General features: G+C 36.5%; 1 protein-coding gene across 1 annotated transcript; it reads right to left on the bottom strand.

Annotated features, from left to right (window-relative positions):
- Positions 1-359: 359 nt before the first annotated feature.
- Positions 360-3,026, bottom strand: lpar4 (lysophosphatidic acid receptor 4; the record flags this gene model as incomplete). Its single annotated transcript, XM_083560106.1, has 1 exon — positions 360-3,026. One exon carries the CDS (start codon positions 3,024-3,026, stop codon positions 1,965-1,967), a length of 1,062 nt encoding a protein of 353 aa, XP_083416232.1. The 3' UTR covers positions 360-1,964.
- Positions 3,027-26,083: the final 23,057 nt, after the last annotated feature.

The following is a 26,083-nucleotide window of genomic DNA, read 5'->3' as shown; positions in this document are numbered from 1 at the left end:
ATTTAATGATGTGTTAATAAGACCAAATAGTGTAGCTTATCATGTGACCAAATACCTCCAATGTGATTTTCCCATGTCGGAAAACATATACATCTGATGGTTACAAAGCATGTAAAATGAAAACTCCTTTCAAACACTGCCATACAAGTTGCTGTGTGACTTGGTACTAGAAATGATGTATATTAATAAGCAAGACAAAAACGAGAAATGCTTTGCAAAAAATAAGAATCATACTACAGTGCTCTTGACCAATACTGGTCAAAGTCTTATTAGTCAAATTTTGAATGGTTTCAATGACATTATTGGTTATAATTGTAAAAGCAACATTAAAGAAAATAATCAATTAAAATGACAAATTATTCAGAACACTTCTAGTTTAATATCCATAGAAAATTTTCAAAATAAATAGATATGAAGAACTAAACTATATAGTCTTGAAACCTACCAAAATATACTTTTTAAATAGCTTCTGGTACACATATTACACATTTTAGGGATGTGTATATCCTCTTATAATATAACAGCAGCAATCTTTTATTAAAATGTAAGCAAAAGAATATTCAACACAACACTGATACTAATGTTGTCAGCACTCTATTTTACATTACTTTAAATCTATATTTCCCTTCTTCAGCCTTTAATACATAACTTTCCTTTACTCAGTGATCTCAAACGCTTGCATGCTTATCCACAACGCTTGCAGTCCTCCTGGTGTTTTTATGTGGGCTTTGGCTCTGGTTCAATAAATAATAATTCAGTTGGAGAACGCATTCTAATCTAGTGGAGGATACGTGCCTGAAAGCACCCATAACAACACGATTAAGAGAATTAAGGCAGCTCCCTGAACCTCAACATGACTAATTCTAAGACAATCATAACCCATTGCCTAATAAGCATTTACTGAACTTCAGAATTGACCCCTTTCCTTTATAGAAAGCCTGTTTTTTTTTACCATACAAAAAACATCTTTAATATACACTTGCGTAAGTACTGTAGATTTTGTGATTTGGTCCTCACTCCTGGGACTTCTCACTCTGAAACCTTTAACTCTTATGTTTTTTGCCCAGCTTTGCACTCGATCAGCACACACTGGGGGGGGTGGGGTTGAGCCTGGGAGCCAGTTCGTATACGGATAACAAAAAAAAGCAGTGGGCCCCTTTTGCAGCTGCTGTGCTAAATCACAGTTGTTTGGCTCAGTTCAGTTCTTCTTAAATCAGGAATTTAGAATTACAAATAATGAACATGTTCAATCTTAATGTTGTTTGTTTGGTCTTTGACTGAATGATAAGACAGAAGTATCACACATAGACATTTTAATGGCCTGATAACCTGCACCTACAGTAAAAACACATTCAGAAATCCCACATGGAAAAGTGCTGTTTGTTAGGAGCTGATAGTTCTTTTATCCGATCTTTCATACAAAAAAAAAACATATTATCATAATATAAAAATAAGCAACATGACTTCAGTGCATCAGTGCATGTAGGTGCACACCAACATATTTCAATCGTTAGCGGTTAACAGTGGCACAGTGTTTATGTGTACATGTCTATCAGTTAAATTAGGAGTGCTAATTCATTTTGTAAAACAAAATTAAACAGTCTACAGGTGTAGAAAACCTGAATAGGCTTGGTTATATTTTAAACAATTAGAATTGTATGTCGCTTTGCTAATCAACAACAACAAAAATCAGTAATATCCCATTTGCCACTGTTTGTGTGGAACCACTTTATTTGACATATGCTGTTCCCATAAACTGAGAGACATAAAACAGTGTTGGACCTTTATAGCAAAATTTAAATATTGATATTTATAAGGGTTCAGCCTGAGTGGATGAAGGCTTCGGTCAGAAAGTTTCAAACATTTCCTCTGGCTGAGCAAAATCTTAGCGCTAAGACCTTGGTAAAGACTTGGCAAAGCTCCTCTTTAATGTGGAGAGTGGTGCTGTTGTATATAATGCCCACTCAAAACTGAGTCTCTGTAAACCGTTCTTTTCCATTGCTGGAAACTCTATTAGTTTCTTCTTTATCAGTCTCCGTGTTGTCTTTGCTAGAGACAGGCCCTTCAGTGCGCGGTGTGCTCTCCTGCTTAGCTTGACATTTCCCTGTGGTCAGAGACTTCTTAAAAGACTCTGATGTGAAGTAGTATACCACTGGATCGAAACAACAGTTGAGCGTGGCCACACAGAGCGTTATAGGATAAAGAGTTCGAGCTAAACGTTCAAGCCAGCAGCTCGAAAAGGCTTGGGTGCGAACCATAGCGTAAACAAAAAGAACTGAGTTATACGGCACAAAACAGACAATAAAGATGGCTAAATGCACCACAATCATGCGCAACACACGTGTCTTGTTGGTGCCAATTTGGCAGAGTGTAGCTGGCTTACGCAGTGTTCGTAGCACCATGGAGGAACAGGCCAGGTTGATGAGCAACGGTATGAGGAAACCAACTACCTCTATGAAGATAGTAATCTTGGACAGGTATGTCTTCCAGGTTTTCTGCGAGAAGCCCTCGAAGCACGTGGTGATGGTTTTGGCCTGGTTGGTTGCAGAAAAGAAGGTCACAGACATGCCTCCACCCAGGATCAACAACCAGATCAGAGCACATACAATGGCGGCGTTGCGACGAGTGCGAATGGAGCGTGATCGAAATGGGTAAACTATGGCCAGGAAGCGGTCCACGCTGATGCAGGTGAGGAAGAGCATGCTACCGTAGATGTTGGTAATAAAGGCTCCTCCAGAGATCTTGCACAGCCCGTCGCCAAACGGCCAGTGGCGCCTGATGTTGTAATAGATTTTGAAAGGCAGAGTAAATACAAATATCAAGTCTGATAACGCCAGGTTGGTCATGAAGAGAGTGGTCTCATTACGTATCTTCATACGACAGCAGAAAACAAAAAGTGAAGCACAGTTGGTGGTGAGGCCCAACACAAAGGCGATGCTGTACACCACTCCGTACAAGTTGTACTTGAAGGAGTCGTCAATGCCGCAGTCCTCTAGCCCAGTCTCATTAAGAGCCAGACTCGCCATTGTGGCATCAGTGGACAGCGGGGGAGTTTTTCTTCTGGCGAATTCCCAGCTGTCAGAAAGTGCATTCACTGCACTGCACTTCCCAGCCCATCATCGACAACTCTGAATGCTTCTCAAAGGAGATATTATCATCCTTCCTGCACATAGATGGTCAGTTTCTGTTTTCTGTAGGAAGGAACAAAAAGGAAATTTAGTATATTATGCCAAACATCAGCATTTTTGGCCATCTGTGAATGTCCATTTTGTCCCCATTTACAGAATTGTTAACTAATGCACAGTGTTCAAACTGTTACTAACAATTGCTTTCAAGGAATTATTCAAAGCAGAAATAAAAAAAAAATAATTACACAGACTTGAGGTTAAGAGCTTTAAGACAGAAACACTCCAGAGATTTAAAAAAAAAAAAACTTCACTTAAACGCAATTTAACCCACAGATAACTAAAGCAGATTAAGTTGGAATTTTGTGTGTTTAAAAACTATATAATGTAAATCAATGTAGAACTGTGGCTCTCCAGAATGGGGGACAGTTTATACTGATAATGAAGTAGAAGCTTATATAACTTGGGACACTATTCATATTTTTTTACCGAATGTTCTAATAAGAAACTAGAACTTTTTCCTCCCATAACAAAAGAGCACTGGAATGCTGCATTGTTAGGTTATTAGCAACCAATTAACTACAGGAATTCCATACCCTGAAGCTGCGGAAAAGTCATTTGTTTCTGTACTACAAATGTTTCTATAATAATTGCTAATAAGCTAAGGGATACTAATATATATTTTTTTTAATCGACTTCTACAAAGTTGTATAAGACACACAAGTATTGGTACTGGTATGGCATTACAGTTAGGCTTTTAACAGGAACTTGTGGCAGCTTTGCACAGGCCTTTTTTTATGACGACTTTTCCTGGAGTCAAAAGTGTTGAATTTGTTTAGCATCCAAATGACTAAACTCTTTTAGCATGTCTGGCTCTGGGAGGTTACTTCCTCAGAGATCTGCCTTCATGGCACAAAACTGTCAACAGTTTTCCACTGACAGTACAGAGTCAACTGACTGTGATGAAGAAACAAGGCAACTACCTAAGACACATCATTACCAAATATTTATTGTGGCTTCAAGCTGTTCACTGTACACAACACCACATACACTGTACCATTTACAACATTTATTTCAATTTGGGAACTTCAAATATTGTCAGCACAAAAAAAGACATTTTTGTATTCATTTACTAGTCTGGAGGTTTATTGCTTATTAAGATGTTCTGGGGAATGAAAAGTTTCTTACTACAACTTCAAAATTACAACATGGTAGTTATGATTTACGAAAGCTATGATTCAGTACGACCTCTGCAATTAGAATAAGGCCAGCTTTTATTTTTTTGCTTCTTATTAAAAGAACAGTTATTTTAAGGTTTTTTTGCTTTAAAAAATGCTATATATAAATACATTTGCTAACAAGTCCTTCTTACAGTTATTCTGCCTTCTCTGAAGATAAGTCTACAATGCCTTCCCACAAGCTAATAGGACACAACCATCTGTCTGCCACTCTCTCAGCTAATACTGCCCAAAATTATCTGGAATCTAAAGTTAACCCTCTGATAATTCAGAACATAAGCTATTTCAATGCAACTTGAAACTTTTTCTATTATTTTCTGTCTACAGTTGTCATGTTACAATTTATTTTACTCACGTAACAGACATTAAAAATATTGTTACGAAGGTCTGTTACATTGTCTGTTTGAATGGCTTTAGCCCTGGATTTTTGTATATACATTAAGTTACAGTACATAGGGCTTGCCAATAAAACGAATATGAGCAAGTGCTGCTTTTGGATTTAACTGCTCAGATGGCTATGCTGCCAGCTGTCTCAGTGACTCTTAACTAAAATTAGCCAAAATATTGTACCTAGCTAAGAAATAGAACATCGCTATGATTTGATCAATAATCTGAGCCAAATATTTTGTCAAAAAGTAAAATTGTAAGTATCAAAGTAAGCTTGTAGAGTAACACGCAAGTGGTTTATGGAGATAACAAGACATACCAACCAACTTACTGCAGAAATGTATATTAGAAACAAATAATTTGCCAATCCAAAAACCTGCTACATCTGCGTCTACATCTATATATTTGTATAAATGAAATTAAATTGACTACACCTTTGGTGATGCACGTTCCCTCACAGGGTCAAGTTGGACATTATCTTTCATACTGATTGACTAGGAGTTGAACCAGTAGCAGCATCAAGCCACTAAAATAAGTAGCACATAAATTGATAAATTACATCAACACTGGGTTCTGACTCAGGAAGGATGTAGTTTGCCTGACTAAACATTTCCTATTAAACTGTACATTATAACATTAGTCAGTGCTCACATTTAGAACTTAAGCTACTGTTTTTAAACGGTATAATGATTATTGAGATAATGGACAAAATATGTTTACTTTTTTATGTTTAGAGAAATGTATCAGTTAATGAACCAAGTAAAGCAAACAGGTTTGTATGAAAATATATAAAGCATAAAAACTTAATATTCTCAAGCAAATTTGACATATAATATATATCATATAATATAGTCCAGTTAGTGTTTTAGCATATTAAAGCACACACATTTTATTGTGTTTATATACTTTTCATTTAAAGTAAACAAAATCTTCTTATATTTGTGATGATTTCTGACAGTCTTGACAAAGAACCAAGTAAAGTTAAAACAGATTAATTAAAAAAAAAAAATGAATCATGATGATGATAAAGATTATTATTATCATCATCATTATTATTATTATTATCTTCATAAAGAATCTACCGGAAATCCATTGTGAGCAGAATATTGTTGTATTACAACGTTGTTGTATCAATGTTCTTTTTATTGTGGATTTGTAGGATGATTATAAGCTTCTTCCCCCATATAGGTTGTGAATGTTAATATGGCAAATCATGTTCAAAAGGTTTTATGATCATAATAAAATGTACATACAGTCTGTCATGTTCAGCTGAGATATGACATCTTTCCCCGGTTCTCACATGCCCCTTACAAAGCCTGTACTGTACTGCACAGCTTTATACAATACAGTCAGTGTGTTGGTACAGCCTCCACAAAACACTTCCAATTTAGTCACTCACTGGCAGCCGGCAGCTTTCGAGCTTAGACCATTTGCTCGTGGAACTTTTCCCACATCATCTGCTCCACGATTTCTCCACAGACATGTAAATGTCTAACATTTAGCACAACTTATCTAGCTTACCTATTTTCTTTTAAAGTCTACCCGTCACATTCAACTGTCACATTCAATCAGATGAGAAATAATACTGTATACTAAATCATGTGCTAGCATTACACTCCTAACATCAATTTGACTGTTATAATATAATATAATATAATATAATATAATATAATATAATATAATATAATATAATATAAACTGAAAAAATAATGCTATCTGATGAAACAGCTCACAGGTAGTAATAAATCAGGTAGATGACTATCAAACAATATTTTGATGACAGTGTTCCTTATAAAGCAATGTGACAGAAAAATAATCAACGATAATGTGGAATTGATTATTTCTCTAACACCACAGAAGCATACTAACATTAAACGTGTCCCACTTTTATCCATGCATTAGCTGCATTTGAGATCTGTAAAACAAGTATTTCCTGTTATCACTAAGGTTATAGCAGCTGTAAACATTCATTCCCTCACCGGCCTCTCTTTAGCTCTTCATGATACTGAGGAAGCATAAAACACTGTCACAACCACCCACAAACATCCTCATCCCAATAAATCTCCCATGGAAGAAAAGGGCTTGAACTAGATACTTCTTTCCTAAATACATAAAAAAAGAATGTGTTTTGTTCATTAAATTACAACACATTTTGTTAATTAAGTCTGTCATCATTAAACTTTACGTGAAGATTGTTTATTATTAGATTACATGAAGTGTAGATTGGCGAATGGTTTAGAAAATGAATGTGAGTAAAGTAATCCGTGTCTAATCACCAATTCAGCTGAAAAATTGAACATTGCAAAACTATAATCTATTACAGCTTATTTATTATTATGTAAACCCATGCAATTTTTCAGTCTATAATGTTGCACAGTTGTTGTTTTTGAGGCAGTTTTGATGGCATTTCAATGATTCACCTATATTTTAGTTTATAAACACCAATCTCATCTTTTACGAATAATGATGCCTGCAGTGCAGACAGACAGACAGACAGACAGACAGACAGACAGACAGACAGACAGACAGACAGACAGACAGACAGATAGATAGATAGATAGATAGATAGATAGATAGATAGATAGATAGATAGATAGATAGATAAAGAAATATAGAAATATAGAAATGTGAAAAAAGATACCCCTAGAGGATTTTATTTATTTATGTATATTTTTGCATTTTTTTTAAGTGTTTACTAAAAGCCTAATAAAGTGTATTAAGTACAGCACATAAGGAGGCAGTTCAGCATGTGAGTATGGAAGAATGGAGGAGTGCACTTACTTCGGCTCCAGATGGTCCATGTTGCTCAAGTTGTTCAAAAAAGTGAGATCTTGATTTAAAAAAAAAAAAAAAAGGGGGGGGGGATTCGATTTAAGCTTTTAAGAATGTACAAAACTTTATGCAGAGTTATTTCGGTGTGAATGCTCAAGCAGGAGGATCAGTGAGCTGCGATAAACCGTTACTTTGCTCCTGTGTGTGTGTGTGTGTGTGAAGCTGCTCTGAGCCAAGCGGAGTCAAGTGGACAAGTGAACAACCACAGGAAACGAGACAATAGGACCTTCAGCTGAATACCAAATCGCTCGCTATTAGACATATAGTGCTCAATTTAAGACGTAACAACTATTCATTTTGAGGCTGAGTAGTGCACATATATAGGGAGCAGAGAAGGATTTAGGATTTCACCGCTGTGGTTAGAAAAAAGAGGGAGGGGCTTAAATTAGTGGAATCAAACAGGAGGCTCCAAATTAGTCAATTCACTTAATATCAAACACTACAGCGTATTAGTATGCAACTAGCGTCTTCATCTATCAGTATAAATTATTCTATCATTTTTTATTCAAAAAAAGTATCTTCTCCCCATGTCATATGGGTTTCCATCACCTCCCATTAGTAGGACAGTGAACTGCCTTCAATTGTGGAAGAAGCATGAAGGATAGGATCCAGATCTACTGCAACCCTGAAGAGGACGAGTACTTAAAAATATATGAATAAATTAATGTGCCTAACATTTTAATTAGATGTTTATTAGTTCGATGAATATTCGACGTTCGATGAAATATTTTTCAATCAGTTAAATGGTCACTGGCTGAAAAAATGTGAGAATCTCTGGACATTTGGTATGGGGTCAAAATATCAAGAACACCATAATGATTTAACTACACTATAAAGTATAAACACCTGATCATCATAACAATGTGTGGGTCATCTCAAAACTGTTGCAAACAAAGTTGGAAACAGACAATTATCCAGATCAAGCCTTAATACTAAGATTTCTCCTGAGTGGATCTAAGAGACTCAAGCATCTGACAGTTACATTATTGTATGTACAGTACAGTATGACATTGTCCTTGTACACAAAGCAAGCTTCGTGAAGACTATTTGTGAAGGTTATGTAGGAACAACAAAATTTAGATGAACTTTGAGCTTGAATCCCCATAGCTAGGTCTATATTAATGCTCATACATACTGTATATCCATATGTCTAAGCTCTTACATCAGTTATACTACTGGAACAAACATCTGTTGAATAATTGTGCTGTTTATATAAAAACCCTTGAATAATAAACTAATCTTTAGCCAACAAACACTAGACTGTGTTTCCTCTGATGCAATGCTGAGGTATTTTAAGACCTAAGTCTTATTCTAGGTGTGACAAAATTGTCCCAAAATAGCTGATTAAAACCCCCTATTACACTGTGGTAATTCTGTAGTAAAACTAAGCGCTCTTTATATAGACTTCTAAAGGGTGTTTTTGGAGAAGTTCCCATTGTATGACAGCCAGCATGGGTCTGGGATAGTGTGTGTGTGTGTGTGTGTGTGTGTGTGTGTGTGTGTGTGTGTGTGTGTGTGTGTGTGTGTGTGTGTGTGTGTGTGTAGTAATAGCAATAATGGGGAGCTCAGTAACAGAGGGAATGTTGTCCTTGAGCCCAGGTCTAATGCAAGCAGAGTTTCTGCACAATAGTGCTGGGGATCACAGGACATCCTGCTCTCCACTCACCTACATCCCCAGTCTGAAAACAGAACCTTCCGTCATGGCTGTCCTCTGTGTCTTGTTGTTTCATGGCAAATTATATTCCAAATTATAAATCAGATTTGCTTGACCGTCAGTAGTGCACAGAGATGTATATCATGCTGTATAAAAAATTTACAAATAGCCTTCAGGGTCCATGAGGGTTGAAGTTACAGCTCTGAATAACACTAAGGTTCTTCTACTCCAACCTTAGCAAGCCACATCTCAATGGAGCTCAGTTTGTGCACAGGGGCATTGTTTGTCATAGAACAGGTTTTGCCCTCTTTCTTCCAGTAATACTTTGTCCAAATATATAGGTTTGCCTGTTTTTTATTTAGGCACTTTATCAAAAGAAGTCATTTTATTATTGCATTTGTGCCCATTACAGCTATTCTTTATGCCTATTCTTATCACTTGAAAAGAATAGACAGTATCTTATTAAGCACTCTATTGTGCATGTTCCCTGAAAAAAAGAGGATACATGACCTATGAGCACAATTATTCTTCCTTTCTTATATAAAGAAAGAGCACAGTAATGGAACACAATGATGTTTTATATAATATGCACATTAATTAAGCATTTAAGTTTCCTTAGCAGTTCTTATCAGTTAATATTACTGTATTAAGGAAAATAATGAAAAAGGTTGATGGAAACCTATTTTTATACTTCCCATATTTATAAAAAACTTAGATGAAATATGTGATTTGTGTAATATTCTCGATATTTCATAGGGCTTAATGAGTCCAGGTTATGTGACTGTGGTGAAAAATAAACTATAGCCTCTGCATAAGTGTTTACAATGAGTCACATATGAGTACAAAAAAACGATAATTTTTCAAAGTAATGTATTGTTCTGTAGAATATTTGCACTAAATGAATGGCTACAGTCATGGTGTCGAGAACACAAACTTCGCTTTGTTGATATTCGGAATCTTTTCTGGAAGCGTCCTAGGTCTTTCCATCCTGATGTCCTGCACCCCAGCATAGTTGGAGCGGCAGTCCTATCAGACAACATCTTCAGGATGCTGAAGACCATCTGACCGGTAAGACATCATGCAATTCACAATTATGATACATTTGTACAACAAAACAAATAGTTACAAGTACACACACGCCCCACTTTATAGAAACCGTGTCTATTTCCTGTGTGGTAAGACCAAGGAATAAATACACAAGATTCAGAAATAAACTGTAAAGTGTCACATAAGCAAGCACAAAAAAGTTCTAAAGTTCGGTCTTCTAAACTCTAGATCACTTGCACCCAAAGCAGTCATTGTAAATGATCTTATCACAGAAAATAATCTTGATGCACTCTGTCTCACTAAAACCTGGATTAAACCAAATTATTACATGACTCTAAATGAGTGTACACCGTCAGGAGGATTATAACCTTCTTAATGTTAAGAATAGGTTTCAGGTTTAAATCATTTGAAGTGCTCGTTCTTAATGTTGTACTTTCAGACATACAAAGAAAAATTCTATCCAATTAAAAAAGGTTAGAGAAAAAACACCTGCACCAAGGTATAATAGTCATGCTCATGCCCCCAAGAGGGGAGCCTGTAATCTGGAGAGAAAATGGAAAAAAACTAAATTAGAGGTTTTTAAAATTGCGTATAAAGACATTATTCTTAGCTACAGACAGGTGCTAAATGCTCTTAAGGAAAGCGTACCTTAGCAAACTCATAGAAAACAATCAAAACAATCCCAGATAACTACAATTAAGATATCTGAAAAGAATGTCCCATCACAGTTAATTAGTGTGGACTTTTAATTAGTGTGGATTTTTTCACTGAAAAAGTTGAAAGTATTAGAAGCACAATTGTGGAGGTCCAACCTCTGACAGCATCTCGTAAACCTGTCTCACCTAAAGCTACACAATTACAATTACAATGATTTACAAGCATATGACAGAAAGCACTGTACAATGTTATTACCAAAGCCAAGTCAATAACATGTCTGTTAGATCCCATTCCAAGTAAACTACTGAAAGAATGTAACATACAGTTGGTGAGCCTCTTCTGAATATTATTAACTCCTCACTATTTTTAGGTCACATCCCTAAACCCCTTAAGTTGGCAGTTATTAAGATTCAATAAGAAATGTAATTTGGATCCAAAACCACTATCAAATTACAGACCCATTTTAAACTTTACGTTTATGTCAAATTTTAGTCAGGTTTTAGGCCCCATTATAGCACAGAAACTGCTCTAGTTAAAGATCACTAATGACCTGTTTTTAGCTTCAGACCAATGCTACATCTCTCTGTTGGTTTTACTAGATATTAGTGCTGCATTCGACACTATAGATCATGATCTTCTCCTAGATCGCTTTAAAAATTACATTGGCATTCAGGGACAGACATTAAGCTGGTTTAAATCCTACCTGTCTGATCATTATCGTTTTGTAGATTTCAATGGAGAACTATCGAGGTTAATGCAAGTAAATTATGGGGTGCCACAAGGTTCAGTTCTAGAACCCCTGCTTTTCACAATATACATGCTTCCCTATTTATTTATTTAATATTATTAGAAGGCATGGGATTAGCTTCCACTGTTGTTCCACTGTTCCACTATATGTCCCATCAAAACCAGATGAAACATCTCAATTAACCAGGTTAACTGAGTGTGTTGAAGAATTGAAAGATTGGATAACTTTCTATTGTTAAACTCTTATAAGACAGAGATTTTGCTCATCGACCCATAAACCAGTGCACAGAAGCTCCAGCAATTCAACTTGCATTTAGAAGGATGTACTGTAACTACTAGTGAATCAGAGAAAGAACTGGAAATTATTTTAATCAGCAACTTGTCTTTTGAAAATCATATTACAAAAATAGTCTTCCCCCACATTAAAAATATTGCTAAGCTAAGAAACATGCTGTCTATATCTGATGCAGAGCAGCTAATCTATGCATTTATGACCTCCCGACTGAACAATTGGAATGAATTCCTAGATGGTTGTCCTGCATCGTTAATAAAAGAGTTCTTACAAGGTCAAGAAAATATGACCATATAACACCAATCTTATTATCCCTACACTGGCTCCCTGTTAAATTTTGAATCGACTACAAACTATTGCTACTTATTTACAGAGCCCTAAATGGTTTGGCTCCCATGTATTTATCCATTTAGATCCCTCTTCATGTAGAGTTTGGACATTAGACAAATTTTTTAAGGGGATCTGGCATGGAGGAGTTGGTGTTGGATCTATGATGATCGCAAATGTTTAGCTATTATATGAGGTGCTCAGTAGCTCCTGGTTCCACAACATCAAATGACTGTAGAAAGGACATTTCTCATAATCACACACTCTGGTGTTCATGTTAGTTCTCACTCTCCAGTGTTTTGTATTGTTTTAAGATTTATAATCACACTCTTGATATCACCCAAATGACGATGGATTCTCCTTTTGAGTCTGGTTTCTCTCAAGGTTTCTTCCTCATAACATCTAGGGAGTTTTTCCTTGCCACATTCACCGCAGGCTGCTCATTAGGGATAAACACACATAATTCACTTTCATTCTTAAAATCCTAAAGTTCTGCAAGGCATTTTTGAGACAAACTAAAAAATAATAATAAAACACCTAGTATTCTACAAAGATCTACTCAGAGAGATAATTAGGCCATGCAATAAACCTATTTTGGTAATATGAAAAAAATGTAATAATTGTCTTACTTATATTTATCATGTTAATTTAGACAAATTAATCAAATAATGCAATACTCATCTGCTTGATAAAGTATTGCAGATAATGTTTTGCACAGCATGTAGCATTTTTCATATTATATAGTTGTTGGAACAAAAGGCATACTTTGCCAGGACAACTTCAAATTAGCTGTTGTGAGAATGACTGGAAATTATACACCATTCACGTGCCTTCTTTTGTTTATCCTTGTGAGTGAATCTCTCTGGGAAAGACCCTGAGTAAGCTGTCTAAGGTGGACCAGGAAGGCCCCAGATGTCATAAGATTGATATCAGGAAGTGTGCTGTGAAAGCCTGTTGTCTTTTATTGCTTGTTTTTATGGAAGTCCAGGTTTGAAGGAATTTGTTTTCTTTGCGATACATTCCCAGTGGAGATCCTGGAGCCTCAATCCACCATTTCTATACTAGTTGAAGCGATGGATATTAAACATTTATAAATTACCCTTCAGAATCCTCGCTTTATTTTCAATCATGCTGCAACATATTGGCTTAAAGAAATCAGTCATTGTAAAATTTACTCAGCGATAGCTATTTTCCACGATACCTCTATGTTAGTGTTAATTAATCACTGATGTAATTGTTTGCATTGTTTCATAACACTCATAATTATAATATACTTGTGATCGTCTTTCCTGTGTGCAGTTCTCTAAAACACAGCTATGGCTCAACTGTAATTAATGGGATTTAATGGATTATAAACAATAACAAGGGCCAATTATTTGCAAACCTCCACACAAAGAAAGGATTCATTGTCTAAGCACGGACAGATTTCCATTAAAAAAAAGTAAATAATTCAACAGGCAAACAGTGCTGTTATTTATCGCCCTGATGCAAATCCACATTTGTGTCCATACATTTGTATACATTTGTGTCTCATTTTCTCCAGTAAAGCAATTTGGGTAGTGCTTTATGCATTTTCCAAAAAAATGAAATTAACTGTGTAACTGTATATGTCTTTATAGAGTACTGCAATCGAGCCTGATACAGCTGTAGCTAGCCTTGTTTACAGCACTCAGCTGCGAGGAGTTAATGTCGAAGCTTATCTGATTTCATTTGTTTACTGGAAAAAATATATAAATCAACATGTGTAAATTCCTGTGTGAAAGTGGAACTCCTGCAATGTGGTGGTCAGGAACAGACAGAATAAATATGCTAGCAGAAATGTGTCTTTTCTAAATAAAAAAGACATTGTTATAAGGAATTTTGAGAAAGTATTAATATAAAATAACTTCCCGTGGGCTCACCAACTGCAGGAGGGACCGTAAGGGACCGGTGCTGAGAGGATTGGGCAGCAGTCGAAGGTGGGGGCCTTGACAGCCCGATCCCTGGACACGGGGAAGTGTCTGGGGAATCTGCTAAGACTGCTGCCCCCGCGACCCAAAATTACGGATAAGCGGGAGAAGATGAAATGAAATGAAATGAAATAATATAAAATAAAATATTAATATTGTTTATTTTTGTCATAAGAAGGTCATAAGAAAGTGGATACTTTTTTATTATTATATAGAATTCATAAAACAAAATAAAAAAGTAAGGCTGGGGGGTGATTTCTCTTTAGCTTCGACTAATAAAAGCAGATTATAAGTGACAGTTAGGTTGGGTGCTTGCAACCCTAAATTGTATTTCTATTTAGTGAGCTTTCAGTCTATTTAAGTCATCCATAACATAAGCAGTGACTGAGAAAGCACATGGGAAACATATGTTTAGTGATTTTGGTTTAAATGAACAGGTTCAAACTTTAATGTGTAAACACAGGTTGAAATTGTAGTTCAGTTGTTAAGACTTTAGCCTTCTGAAGGTTGTAAATTCAAATCAAAACAGCTCAAAACTGTTAAGCTGCTACTCCTGGGCCTTGAGCCTTATAAAAATAGAGATAATAATTGTAAGTCGCTCTGCAAAAAAGTATCTACAAAATGAGGAAAGACTTAGAAATGTATTTACCATGAATGCAGCTGGCTGTCTGCTTTGTGTATAATATTTTGACCCACATTCATTTATGATATATTTATAATTATAATTATAATTATAATAATTATTAGTTAACACTGGGTGGTGGTAGATTAGTGGTTAAGGTATTGGGCCTAAGTCCAAACATCATGAGTTTAAATCTTAGCCACACCAACTTCTGGGCCCCTGAGCAATGCCTTTTATCCCATAGCTACTCTGTTGTATGAATGAGATTAATGTAAGTCACTCTGGATAATTGTGTCTGCCAAATGTTGATCAACTTTAATAAAATCATTTTGTAACTACTGCATGTTATTCGATATAATATATTACTGAATATGGTTCATTGGAAAAGAGACTGATCAAATGTTATGGACACTAAATTGCATCCATGCATTAAAAAAATAAAATTTCAGCACAAATACCTGAACTGTTCCCTTGCAACAGTCTTGGTACAGAAGATCCTCTGTTTGAACTCAGATCTTGCTTCCCTCAAAGTCCACAAAGTTCTCCTTCTCTCACTCTAGCAGTACAGTATGTATGACTGTCTGACTGTGAGTTAGTGCTTGGATTCTGAACCCTATGCCACTGGCCACCATTCCCAGGTTGTCTACATTTGTGCACATAGTTTCTGCCTGACAACATCTTTAAAAGCTGAGCTATGAACCAACTCATGAGCTTGTAAAGGCTGACATTTTGGGGGTTGCCTGTGATTCAGCAATGTGCCTTGGATTTAACTAGCATTCTTTGTTCAGGCTGATTTGCTTATCAATGCAGGTGCACATCCTGAGTCAGAGTAAAAGTGGGATATCCTACAACATGTCAAGTGTTTACAATGAAGCCAAGTAATGTTTTTTTTTTTTTTTTTTACTATTTCAAAAGTTAACTATTATTTTTTTTTTTAAGTTATTCATCAGATCCACAGGTCCAGATCTACTCTGGGACCAGCCAGGCACAGTTTATAATCTGGTCCACCAAATGAGTAACATCAGTCTTTGTTATTCCACTAGGGGGTAAAAACGAGCAATAAACTCAGGGTCATAACATAAACTAGTGAGAAAATGTGCTTATGATTTCTAACTTTTCATTAGTAAGCAGGAAATATGAAACTGTAAACAAGTATCTTTCCAAAAGTACCAAGTGAGTTCAAGGAGCCAAATGTGTGTAATAAAGACACAATTTTGATCATTTTAATTTTATTAGTGATATTATTTAAACTGTGGTGTGCTCATGTGCTTTGTAGAAGGTAAATCCATAAAAGTTATTCAGTTTGTTAATTCAGAATGTATATTTCAGTTAAATGTTAATAAATTAACACCTTAAAGAGAAGTCTGGACCATGGACCATCTCAACATTGAATTTCCTTTTGAGTCTCGTTTCTTTTAACGTTTCTACCTCAAATTAGATAGATAGATAGATAGATAGATAGATAGATAGATAGATAGATAGATAGATAGATAGATAGATAGATAGATAGATAGATAGATAGACAGACAGACAGACAGACAGACAGACAGACAGACAGACAGACAGACAGACAGACAGACAGACAGACAGACAGACAGACAGACAGACAGGCAGGCAGGCAGGCAGGCAGGCAGGCAGGCAGGCAGGCAGGCAGGCAGGCAGGCAGATAGATAGATAGATAGATAGATAGATAGATAGATAGATAGATAGATAGATAGATAGATAGATAGATAGATAGATAGATAGATAGATAGATGAAGTTTATAAACGCAAGTGTGTTTCTTGGTTTTCGGTTACCTAATGGCTCTGGGGTAAAAACTGTTCCTGAGTCTGTTTGTGCATGATGTAATGACCTGAAGTGTCATGCCGTCTCAGGGAGATTTTCCTTGCCACAGTGCCACAGATTTTGCTTGCTTAGTGATAAAATTACATTTATAAGAAAAAAACTTATATGAGCTAAACTCACACACTCTTTTACACAACTTTATTAATCACTTTATCTCTATAAAGCTGCTTTGAGACAATGTCTATTGTTAAACGTTTTATACAAATAAAAATTACTTGCACTGCATAAATGTAGCCTATTAACAAAAAAGTGATGCATGCTAAGCATCCAATTGTTCTGATTAATTCCTAACATCACCACAGTATAATGAGAGGAATGACAAAGCCCACTTAACGGATGAATAAGTTGTAAAAGGAAGTGAGACTAAGTGATTGAACGCATGGCAGCAATTTTTTTCTCTTTATAATTATAGATGGCCTATGGCATGTTGCTTTATTTTTTTTATCTGTATCCCAATAATACAATGTTGAACACATCTGACTTAATTTGAAGCTCTTTTCTGGCTGATAAGATGGCTGGGAATGTGGCCAAAGGCAGAACTCTCTAGTTTCCTGTAGTGGCCGTTGTGTATTTCAAGGGATGTTTGTATATTCTGCAAGGGATTTGGGAGAAAGACACTTGACCTCCATGGCTGCTTTTTGGTTTTGTACATAGGGTCTAAGGTTGGGTTCTGTGTGTGTGTGTGTGTGTGTGTGTGTGTGTGTGTGTGTGTGTGTGTGTGTGCGTGTGTGTGTGTTTAGGTGTGTTTGTGCGTGTGTGTGTGTGTGTGTGTGTGTGTGTGTGTGTGTGTGTGTGTGTGTGTGCGTGTGTGTGGGGGTGTGTTGATGGGTGAGTGTGTGTCAGGGCTTTGTAGTGACCTGAAGGGTGAGATCTGGAAAGGAGGGGAAGCTGAACAATAAGAAAGGTAGCCCATGTGTCTCTTGCTTATATGATACATTACCACAGATTAATACATGGATAGATTGCTGCAGGTTGACACGTATTGTATAAACATCTGCATATTTATACAATATCCTGCTACATTTCGGGAAGAGCAATTTGGATAGTTGGAAGAGGAAAAGATTGTAGAAAGAGGGCAAGGGTTTTGTTAGTGTTTGTATACAACCTAAAAAGGTTACAGAAGTGTAAACTGGATCGAGTGTGATTTGAGCTGTTCAGCAGTCCATAATCTCTTTTTGGTCACCATTCAAAGGTCCCACGATGAGGTCAAAGAAACTAAAAGATCGATGATCTACTAGACAAATGAAAACTACACCAGCCAATCACAGCTTGGGAACTGCACACTTTGTTCTTAGTGGGAGTGCTTAGTGGGAGGGCTTAGTGGGAGGGCTGTCTAAGCAAGTGCTATTGCACTGATATTTATAAATATTATAGCAGTACTCTCCTTTTTCATTGAGATCTCTGAAAGGTGTTTACAGGTGTTTACAGAAATCTTGAATATTCTCTCACATGTTAATTGTCATAATTCCTGCTGGTGAATATTAATAATTATTGCACTTGTGAGCAATGTCTAAGTTTCCGGGAGTTTTCTCAAATATTTTGGAACATGACAGTAGACAGATTGGCTAAGTTGCTAAATTGTGTGTGTGTGTGTGTGTGTGTGTGTGTGTGTGTGTGTGTGTGTGTGTGTGTGTGTGTGTGTGTATAATGTTCCTGAGATATATATATATATATATATATATATATATATATATATATATATATATATATATATATATATATATATATATATATATATAAATATATATATATTTATTCATTCACTTCGCCAAAATACAGAATTGTCAGGATTTTTTCCTTTTACAGTCTTTTTGGATTGCTTAAGCACGATTTTCAAAACAGGGTCCGTGTTTTCAAAACACTACACACAATTAGCACAACCACACACCCAATTAGCAATACACTACAGATCCCTTGCATAATTAAACACTCTTGTAAAAACTATACACTTCTGTGTAAAAACCACACTTTGTTATCATATGAAACACACACGTTTCACATTACTATACTTTGTTTGCACGAGTTACACTCTACTGTGATAAACCTAAAACACTTTTAGCACTTCTACTTCCCTATGATTAGAGTAGGCTACCATCAATAAAGTACAAATATAATGAAAATATACCAAACACTACACAAGACCAATGTTGCAGACTGAAGAAACTCATTTATTTGTCAACACGCCCAAATTGTTGACATGGAGATTCATAATGCTGTAACAAAACGGCACTTCACGTATTGTACTGTAAGTTCACTGTAAAAAAAAAAAAAAAAAAACTAGACATTGTCTCTTCGCCTAGCTGGATCTGGCCAGAGAATCTCATCAACATTGCAGGCAATGTTGTCATTAGCAAGACACCTTGGAAAGAAACGTCTTGAATGACGAATCCATCCTTGCATTGCTGCTACCTCCATCTGGTCACAGGCCTTCTCCATGGCTTGGATGAGGGGTACCTCAGCCTGAAGACGGAGACCATATACCATGATATTCCACCGCCATGCCGAGAAAAACTCTTCTATAGGGTTGAGGAATGGAGAGTATGGAGGAAGATATAGGATGGTGAAATGTGGATGTTGCTGAAATCAGTTCTGAACCAGAGCAGAGCGGTGGAAAGACACATTGTCCCAGACAACAATGTATTGCATATGATCGTTTTGATTTGCTGCTGTTATGTCGTGCAGTTGGTCCAAGAATGTAAGTATGAGTGCTGAGTTGTAAGGGCCCATATGGGCATGGCGGTGGAGGACCCCATTCTGTGTAATGGCTGCACAGAGTGTTATATTACCCCCACGTTGCCCTGGGACATTGACTATAGCCCTGTGGCCAATAATGTTTCTTCATCTCCTTCGTGTTCTCGACAGGTTGAACCCAGCCTCATCTACGTAAATGAACTCGTGCTGGATCTCCTCTCCATCCATTTGTAAAACTATCTGAAAAACAGTGTCATGCAAAATTGTGTAGTTCAGTGTAGATCTAGTATACATATTACAGTACAGTAAAAGATTATGAGACAGTATGCAAGAACACACTGCTAAAGTGAATACATACCTCTACAAAACCCTTTCGGAATTGCGCTCGAAAGTCACTCGATAAATTTGCTTCATTTGAAGATATCTTTTTTTTAGGATGCGTGCCAGTGTTGATGTTGAGACCTGATGGATATCGTTGAAACTGGCATGGTTATTGACAATGTTAGCTTGGAGCTGATTGAGTGTTATAGCATTGTTGGACAAAACCATGTTCACTATCTCCCTCTCTTGCTGTTCTGTGAACATAGGAGGCCTTCCCCCTTGTCGTTCCTGACCCTCAATCCTATGTAGCAAAAGAAAACAGTATACAATAGTACAGTCATTTCACAGGAAAAGGTAACAGAAGTGCTGATAGTGCATAGAATACATTACTGTGAGCAGTTACTGAAACCGTGCAGTTGTTTTTGATATGATGATATTTTTACAATACCTATTTTCCAGTCGAAATGTTCTTATCACACTTGCCACTGTGTATCGGCTTAGATTTGGCTGTACTCGCAGTCCAGCCTCCCTCAGCGTCAGGCCGTGGTTGACAACGTGGTCAACCAGTGTTGCGCGGATCTCATTTGTCAGATTCGGTCCTCTTTGCGCACCTTCTTGTCTTCCTCTTTCTCTTCCTCTTCCTCTACCTCCAGCATGGCCTCCATCTCTTCCTCTTCCTCTATTGATTCCTCCTCTGTTGACTCCTCTTCCTCCCCTTCCTCCTCTGTTGACTCCTCTTCCTCCTCTGTTGACTCCTCTTCCTCCCCTTCCTCCTCTGTTGACTCCTCTTCCTCCCCTTCCTCCTCCTCCTTGTCCTCCTCCTCGTTCTCCTCGTTCTCCTCCTCGTCTTACTCTTTCTCTGACTCTTTCCATTGTGCTTGAAGACCGATGAACTCACCTGCTGCTTTTTATAGTGCCTATACACCTGATTGGTGTGTCTGCAATTAAGCAAACAAGTGTTTGCACACCTGATGACTGTGTTGAACCAATTGGTTGGACGGTGCAGTAATTTGACAGTCAGTGCTTTGGTAATGCAAGGAGGTGACTTCATGATAGATTTTTGTGTGTAATGTATGTTAAATGTGTTTAGTGTTTTGCAAATCACTGTGTGTAGAGTTTTGCAACAAGTGTGAGGTTGACATTGTGCTTATAGTTGTGCAAATATGGGCTGATGTTTTGCCTCTTGAGTGTAAGGTATTGCTAATAGTGTACTACTTTTAATTTTAGTGTGTAAGCAATCCAAAAAAACTGTAAGAGAAATTCTTGAAATAAATGCTTAAAATCCATATATATATATATATATATATATATATATATATATATATATATATATATATATATATATATATATATATATATATATATATATATATGGATAATATAATATATTAAATTGTACTGTCTTAGAATTTTATTGTCGCTTGAAGTTTGAATTCTCCTGTTGTGCTTCACAGTATGGCTTGGTATCTCATTCCTAAAGACTTTAGTTGCAGCTGGTTTAAATTTAGTAGAATTAGTATATAATTATGGTAGCTGTCAAGTTATAAGTGGCCAAAAGTTCAGATATTCTGAAGTTTCAGCCTCTTCTTATTGTCTGAAATCAAAATAAGAAGAGGCTGAAACTTCAGAATATCTGAACTGATGGGACCAATCAAATATGATGGAAGAAAGACAAACTTGCTAAATAGAGTTCTGCCATTAATGACTTTGTTTAAAGTAAATCCTTCACTGTGCCACACTTTTAAAGTAATCCTTGTTGTTTTTCCATTTGACATCCCAAAGCATTACTCCAGTGATTTCAAAAGGCTTTACTGGGCTGACAGCTGAAATGCTCATGATCATTATCGGAAGCCGAGACAAGGATTTTATCCTGAATTCCATAACCATTTGCACAGTGTATTTAACTTCAAAACCGAGCAGGACAGCAGCTGTTCTTGGATTATGTTTACAGAAAATGTTAGGACGTGCACAGCAGATGTGCATTTGCTTGTGTAGACAGAGAGGAGGAGAAGATAGACGAACAAACCCTGTGGAACTCTAGCTTTGTGGGTCAGAGGCTGAGGTGAGCTTTCCAAATGCCACACAGTTTCCTGTCCATCAGGATGTCAGCTTTATTTGCAGCAATTTTATTCAATGTGGACCTGAAGATAACAGAATAAAATCCTTATACAAAAGCCTTTTAATTGTTAAATGGTTAAATATCTTATAATTTAAATTTTATAACTTATTCTAATGTCAGTAACCTTTATGTTGTTTTAAGAACAATGGCAATAGATAATGACAGTGCTTTTAATACTGGTTTAAAAACTACAGACGACCAGAATGAAGATATGATTGAAAACATATATGAATAGTAGTTACATACTCTTAGATGGTTTTAATTGGTACTTTGGATGGTTAAAGATTCTGGGTGTCTTAAAAACATGCTACTTTGAACCTTCCATTAAAGGAAAGCACTCATTCATTTGTTCTATGTAGGTATGGGGTATGTGAGGGGGATTGGCTATGTCCATTGGAAAATTGCAATCCCTTTAAAGGTTGTATATGTAACACTTAGTATTATAATGGCAGATTGATTCTGCCCTTTATTACAGGTGAACTAATGCGTTTTTGCTTTCCAGCCTCCTGGTGAACCAATGACAAGCCAGTTTGAATGTCAACCCAAGGCTTTTCTGATTGGATTTCATATGTATTCTTCTTTACACCAGTGAAGTGGATCTATTTTTAATCAACCACTACTCTATATAGATATTCTTCAGTTAAACATGTAATACATTGCTGAGCTAATTCTCTCAAACCAAATGCACTGCACATGGGAGGTGGCTAGCTTGAATTTCCAGTGTGCTGTTTCCTCTTCTGTTCTGATCTGCATGACTAAACCATGGTGGGTATTTATAACTTGTGGCCGCCAAGGTCCATCTCCTCTGTTCCCTGTTGTTGAGGGTGGCTCACTTTTCCTGTCATTCAGCTCGAACTCTGACCTGCCCAAGGATGGCAAATTGTCTGAAAACAATTCACAATACCATAAAATGCATTGGCATTTCATCAAATGACTTATTGCTATGAGATTAGTGTGAGCTTTTTTAGTGCTTTCATATGCCCAATATGGTATAGAGTATATACAATATAAGGGCAGTTTCTGAAATATTTAAACCATCTGGCATCAACAGCCATGCCACAGGTAATCACACTTTTTCCTTTTCTTAACAGAAGCTCTTGATTTGTATCTGCATGGTTTTATGCATTGTGTTGCTTTCACATAAATGGTTTATTATATAACTGCATAAATGAGAAGGTGCATAAGTGTTCCTAATAAAGTGTTTGGTGAATAAATGAATGTGTGTTTGTTTGTGTGTGTGGTGTGTGTGTGTGTGTGTGTGTGTGTGTGTGTGTGTGTGTGTGTGTGTGTGTGTGTGTGTGTGTAAATATACTCTATGTATGCCCTAACATGACACAGGCCTGCGTCTAGTCATAACAGGGGAGCTGTATTTAGTGAAAAGGATATGAGTAACATAAGGAAAACCTAGTGGGCCTACCCTACCCTGAATGCTGAGTACAGCTTTTCCCCTTCCCTCTATATGCACTAGTTATCTACCCCCTTTCCACCCTGCAAGAACTCGGGCTTACACAGAGTTACAGATGTGTCTTGTGCTGTTAATTACTGGCAAATAAGAATTCAATAGACACTGCATCTTATACAATAATGAACATGTTTTGACTAGCTTCTATCATTCAATTAGCTAGCACATTGGAAATTAGACACAGTTCATTTTCCGATCGATTTGCCATCAATCACACATATTAGATTAATTTTTTTTTACCAACAAATAAACATTTCACTGGCCATCTCAACCTTTTGAGTGAGTAATAGACATCAAGTGTGTGATGATCATAGACATGCATAGTCAAGGACTCATATTAGAAATCATATTTTAAAATACTCAGTAATGTTCATTTAAATACGTTGAATCATCTCTCAAAAACTAATGTAGAAACAAACAGGTTGCCTATATTTAATGAATTAATATATGAGATAATATGTAAAGAAGTATTTTACCTAGATATGAAAAGCGCTTTATTAGTAGTGTGCTTGTTGTGTCTATGAACAGAATAGTCATAGTGAATGCAACATGTGTCTTTGGGGTGTACACTACTTAAGACATTAGCATACCACACCACTTAGGCTACTTTTGTCAGCTCCTAAAAGAGCATGAAGAGAAAACTGTGATTCTACCCAGGACCCTCCCCCCCAGACCCTCACTTTAATGGATTTGTTCCGGGAACTCTTGAACAATTCCCACTCTGTGGTGGCCATGCTAATTGGCATGGTAACCTAGCAGCAAGGACAGAATAGACAAGTACACGAACTCCTTAACTCTTGCTTTCTGGAGGCCACTTAAATATCAAACACCTTCAGCTTTGATTTAAATATTGATGTACATTTATTCAAACTTTTTATTAAGCAAAATAAATTGCACAAAATGCCTTAGGCCATTGAAATCATTATATAAACTGATTAAGTAATATTTATTGCTGATATCAAGTTTATTATTCCTGAACCTTTTTCCACTAAGTTTTGAAATACAGCCCAAAGTTCACATTATTTATAGGTCTACATGTTCTGGTCTTAGATTAAACCCATTTAATTCACATGACAAGCCAGAAAAAAGTAAAGAAAAAAGTTTCAGTCATTCTGTCTCCATGTCCAGTAATAACAGTGCCTGTCTCATAAACATAAATACACACACACACACACACACACACACACACACACACACACACACACACACACACACACACACACACACACACACACAATTCAATAGATACACAATTAAACTGAAAGTCTTAAGTACACACTTAACTACGAGCATTTACATGCCATTGTTTGTGTTTGTTTACCAGTAATCTCAAATTGTTTCTGCTTTCCCCAGCATTCTTCTCTTATCACTGACTCTCGCTCATTTGTCCCTATTACCTGGGTCATCACAACTGACTTTCATCCTGTTATTTTACTTTTATTGACAAAAAAAACCTCCTTCTTTCCTTTTAGAGTTCATCCTTCATATCATCCCCGAAGAACTGCTTTATCTAATGACCAAGGAAGACTTTGTGAGAACTTGGAGTTTCATAGGTCATCTGGGGTTTCAGAAATGCATGATACTTTATTCTTGTACTTCCTTCCTTTTCACCCCATTAGGTTTGGGCCAACTTGGGTCGAAAGCGATTGTGATTGTGCACATTTTGGTGGCTGTGTTCTAATTGAACGAGACAGAATGAAGGCAAGGTTCTTGAGACTTTTGTTGAATTTCAATTTGTCCAGTAGAGGGCAGAGTGCGCACACATTTTATGATTTCAGTTCCAGTGCAGTTTTTCAAGTCAGTATTTTTTAATTCAGTTCATTGCCCCTGCATGTTCTTTGGACTGTGCAAGGAAATGTGCCTTTGGTTTGTACTTCCTGGCATGCATTCACACTCAGAAGAAAAAAGCAATTTCATGTTGATGATTAATTTGTGATTATTGGGCTATGAATCTAGGAGGTAAAGGATATTCAACATTACAGGAATGCTTATTGGTGGTCAGAAAATAAGGATATTTCCCTGGAAGAAGACCACAGCAAAATCTCTGTTGTTGAAATAACAAAAAAAAATTTTTGGGTCCATTTATAATGGAGTACATGAATAGGTGATAATCCAAATAGTCTGCATTAATAGTAATATTAATATTAATAATGGGTTGCAGACATGCCAGTGGTACTTATCTAAAATCTACAACATTAAAAGCACTTAGGTCTGAGAGAACAGCAGCACTATGTTGCCTTTTACTAGAACAAAAGACAGGCAAACCAGATAAAAAAGAATCTTTCACGAATTCTCTTTTGAGATTTGTGGTAATAGCAGACAATAACAGCTAATTGTTCCTCCATTCTGATGCACCATCTTTTTATGAGGCCATGACTCATTAATCTCCTTCATCACTTTAATTCAGGAAGTAACCTAACTGGTCTATGTGACTTTAAGCAATATGCAAAACCTAACAGCTAATTTAAGGTTCCCAAAGATTATTTATTTGCTCTTATGTCTTATGTATAGTGTTGCTCTGAACCTACTACATATCAGATTTACATAAGATTTACCCAAGTATATGTTGATACCCTTTACAAATATCTTCTAGCGTCATCTATGTTTACTACATTGTTATATCAGAAAAATATTGTTGTTATGCAATCTCAATTAATTATGGTGTTATGAAACTTATGTCAAAATGGGCAAAACATTTGTGTTGCTGTGTTATAACATTTCGTTCTTTCATGTTCTGTGTATGTGGAAAGTTACAATAAAGCTTGAG

The sequence above is a fragment of the Silurus aristotelis genome (genome assembly GCF_946808225.1).
Source record: "Silurus aristotelis genome assembly, chromosome: 14".
NCBI lineage: Eukaryota > Metazoa > Chordata > Actinopteri > Siluriformes > Siluridae > Silurus > Silurus aristotelis.
Note: the sequence above shows the minus strand (reverse complement) of the source record. Positions and strands in the feature narration are given on the sequence as shown.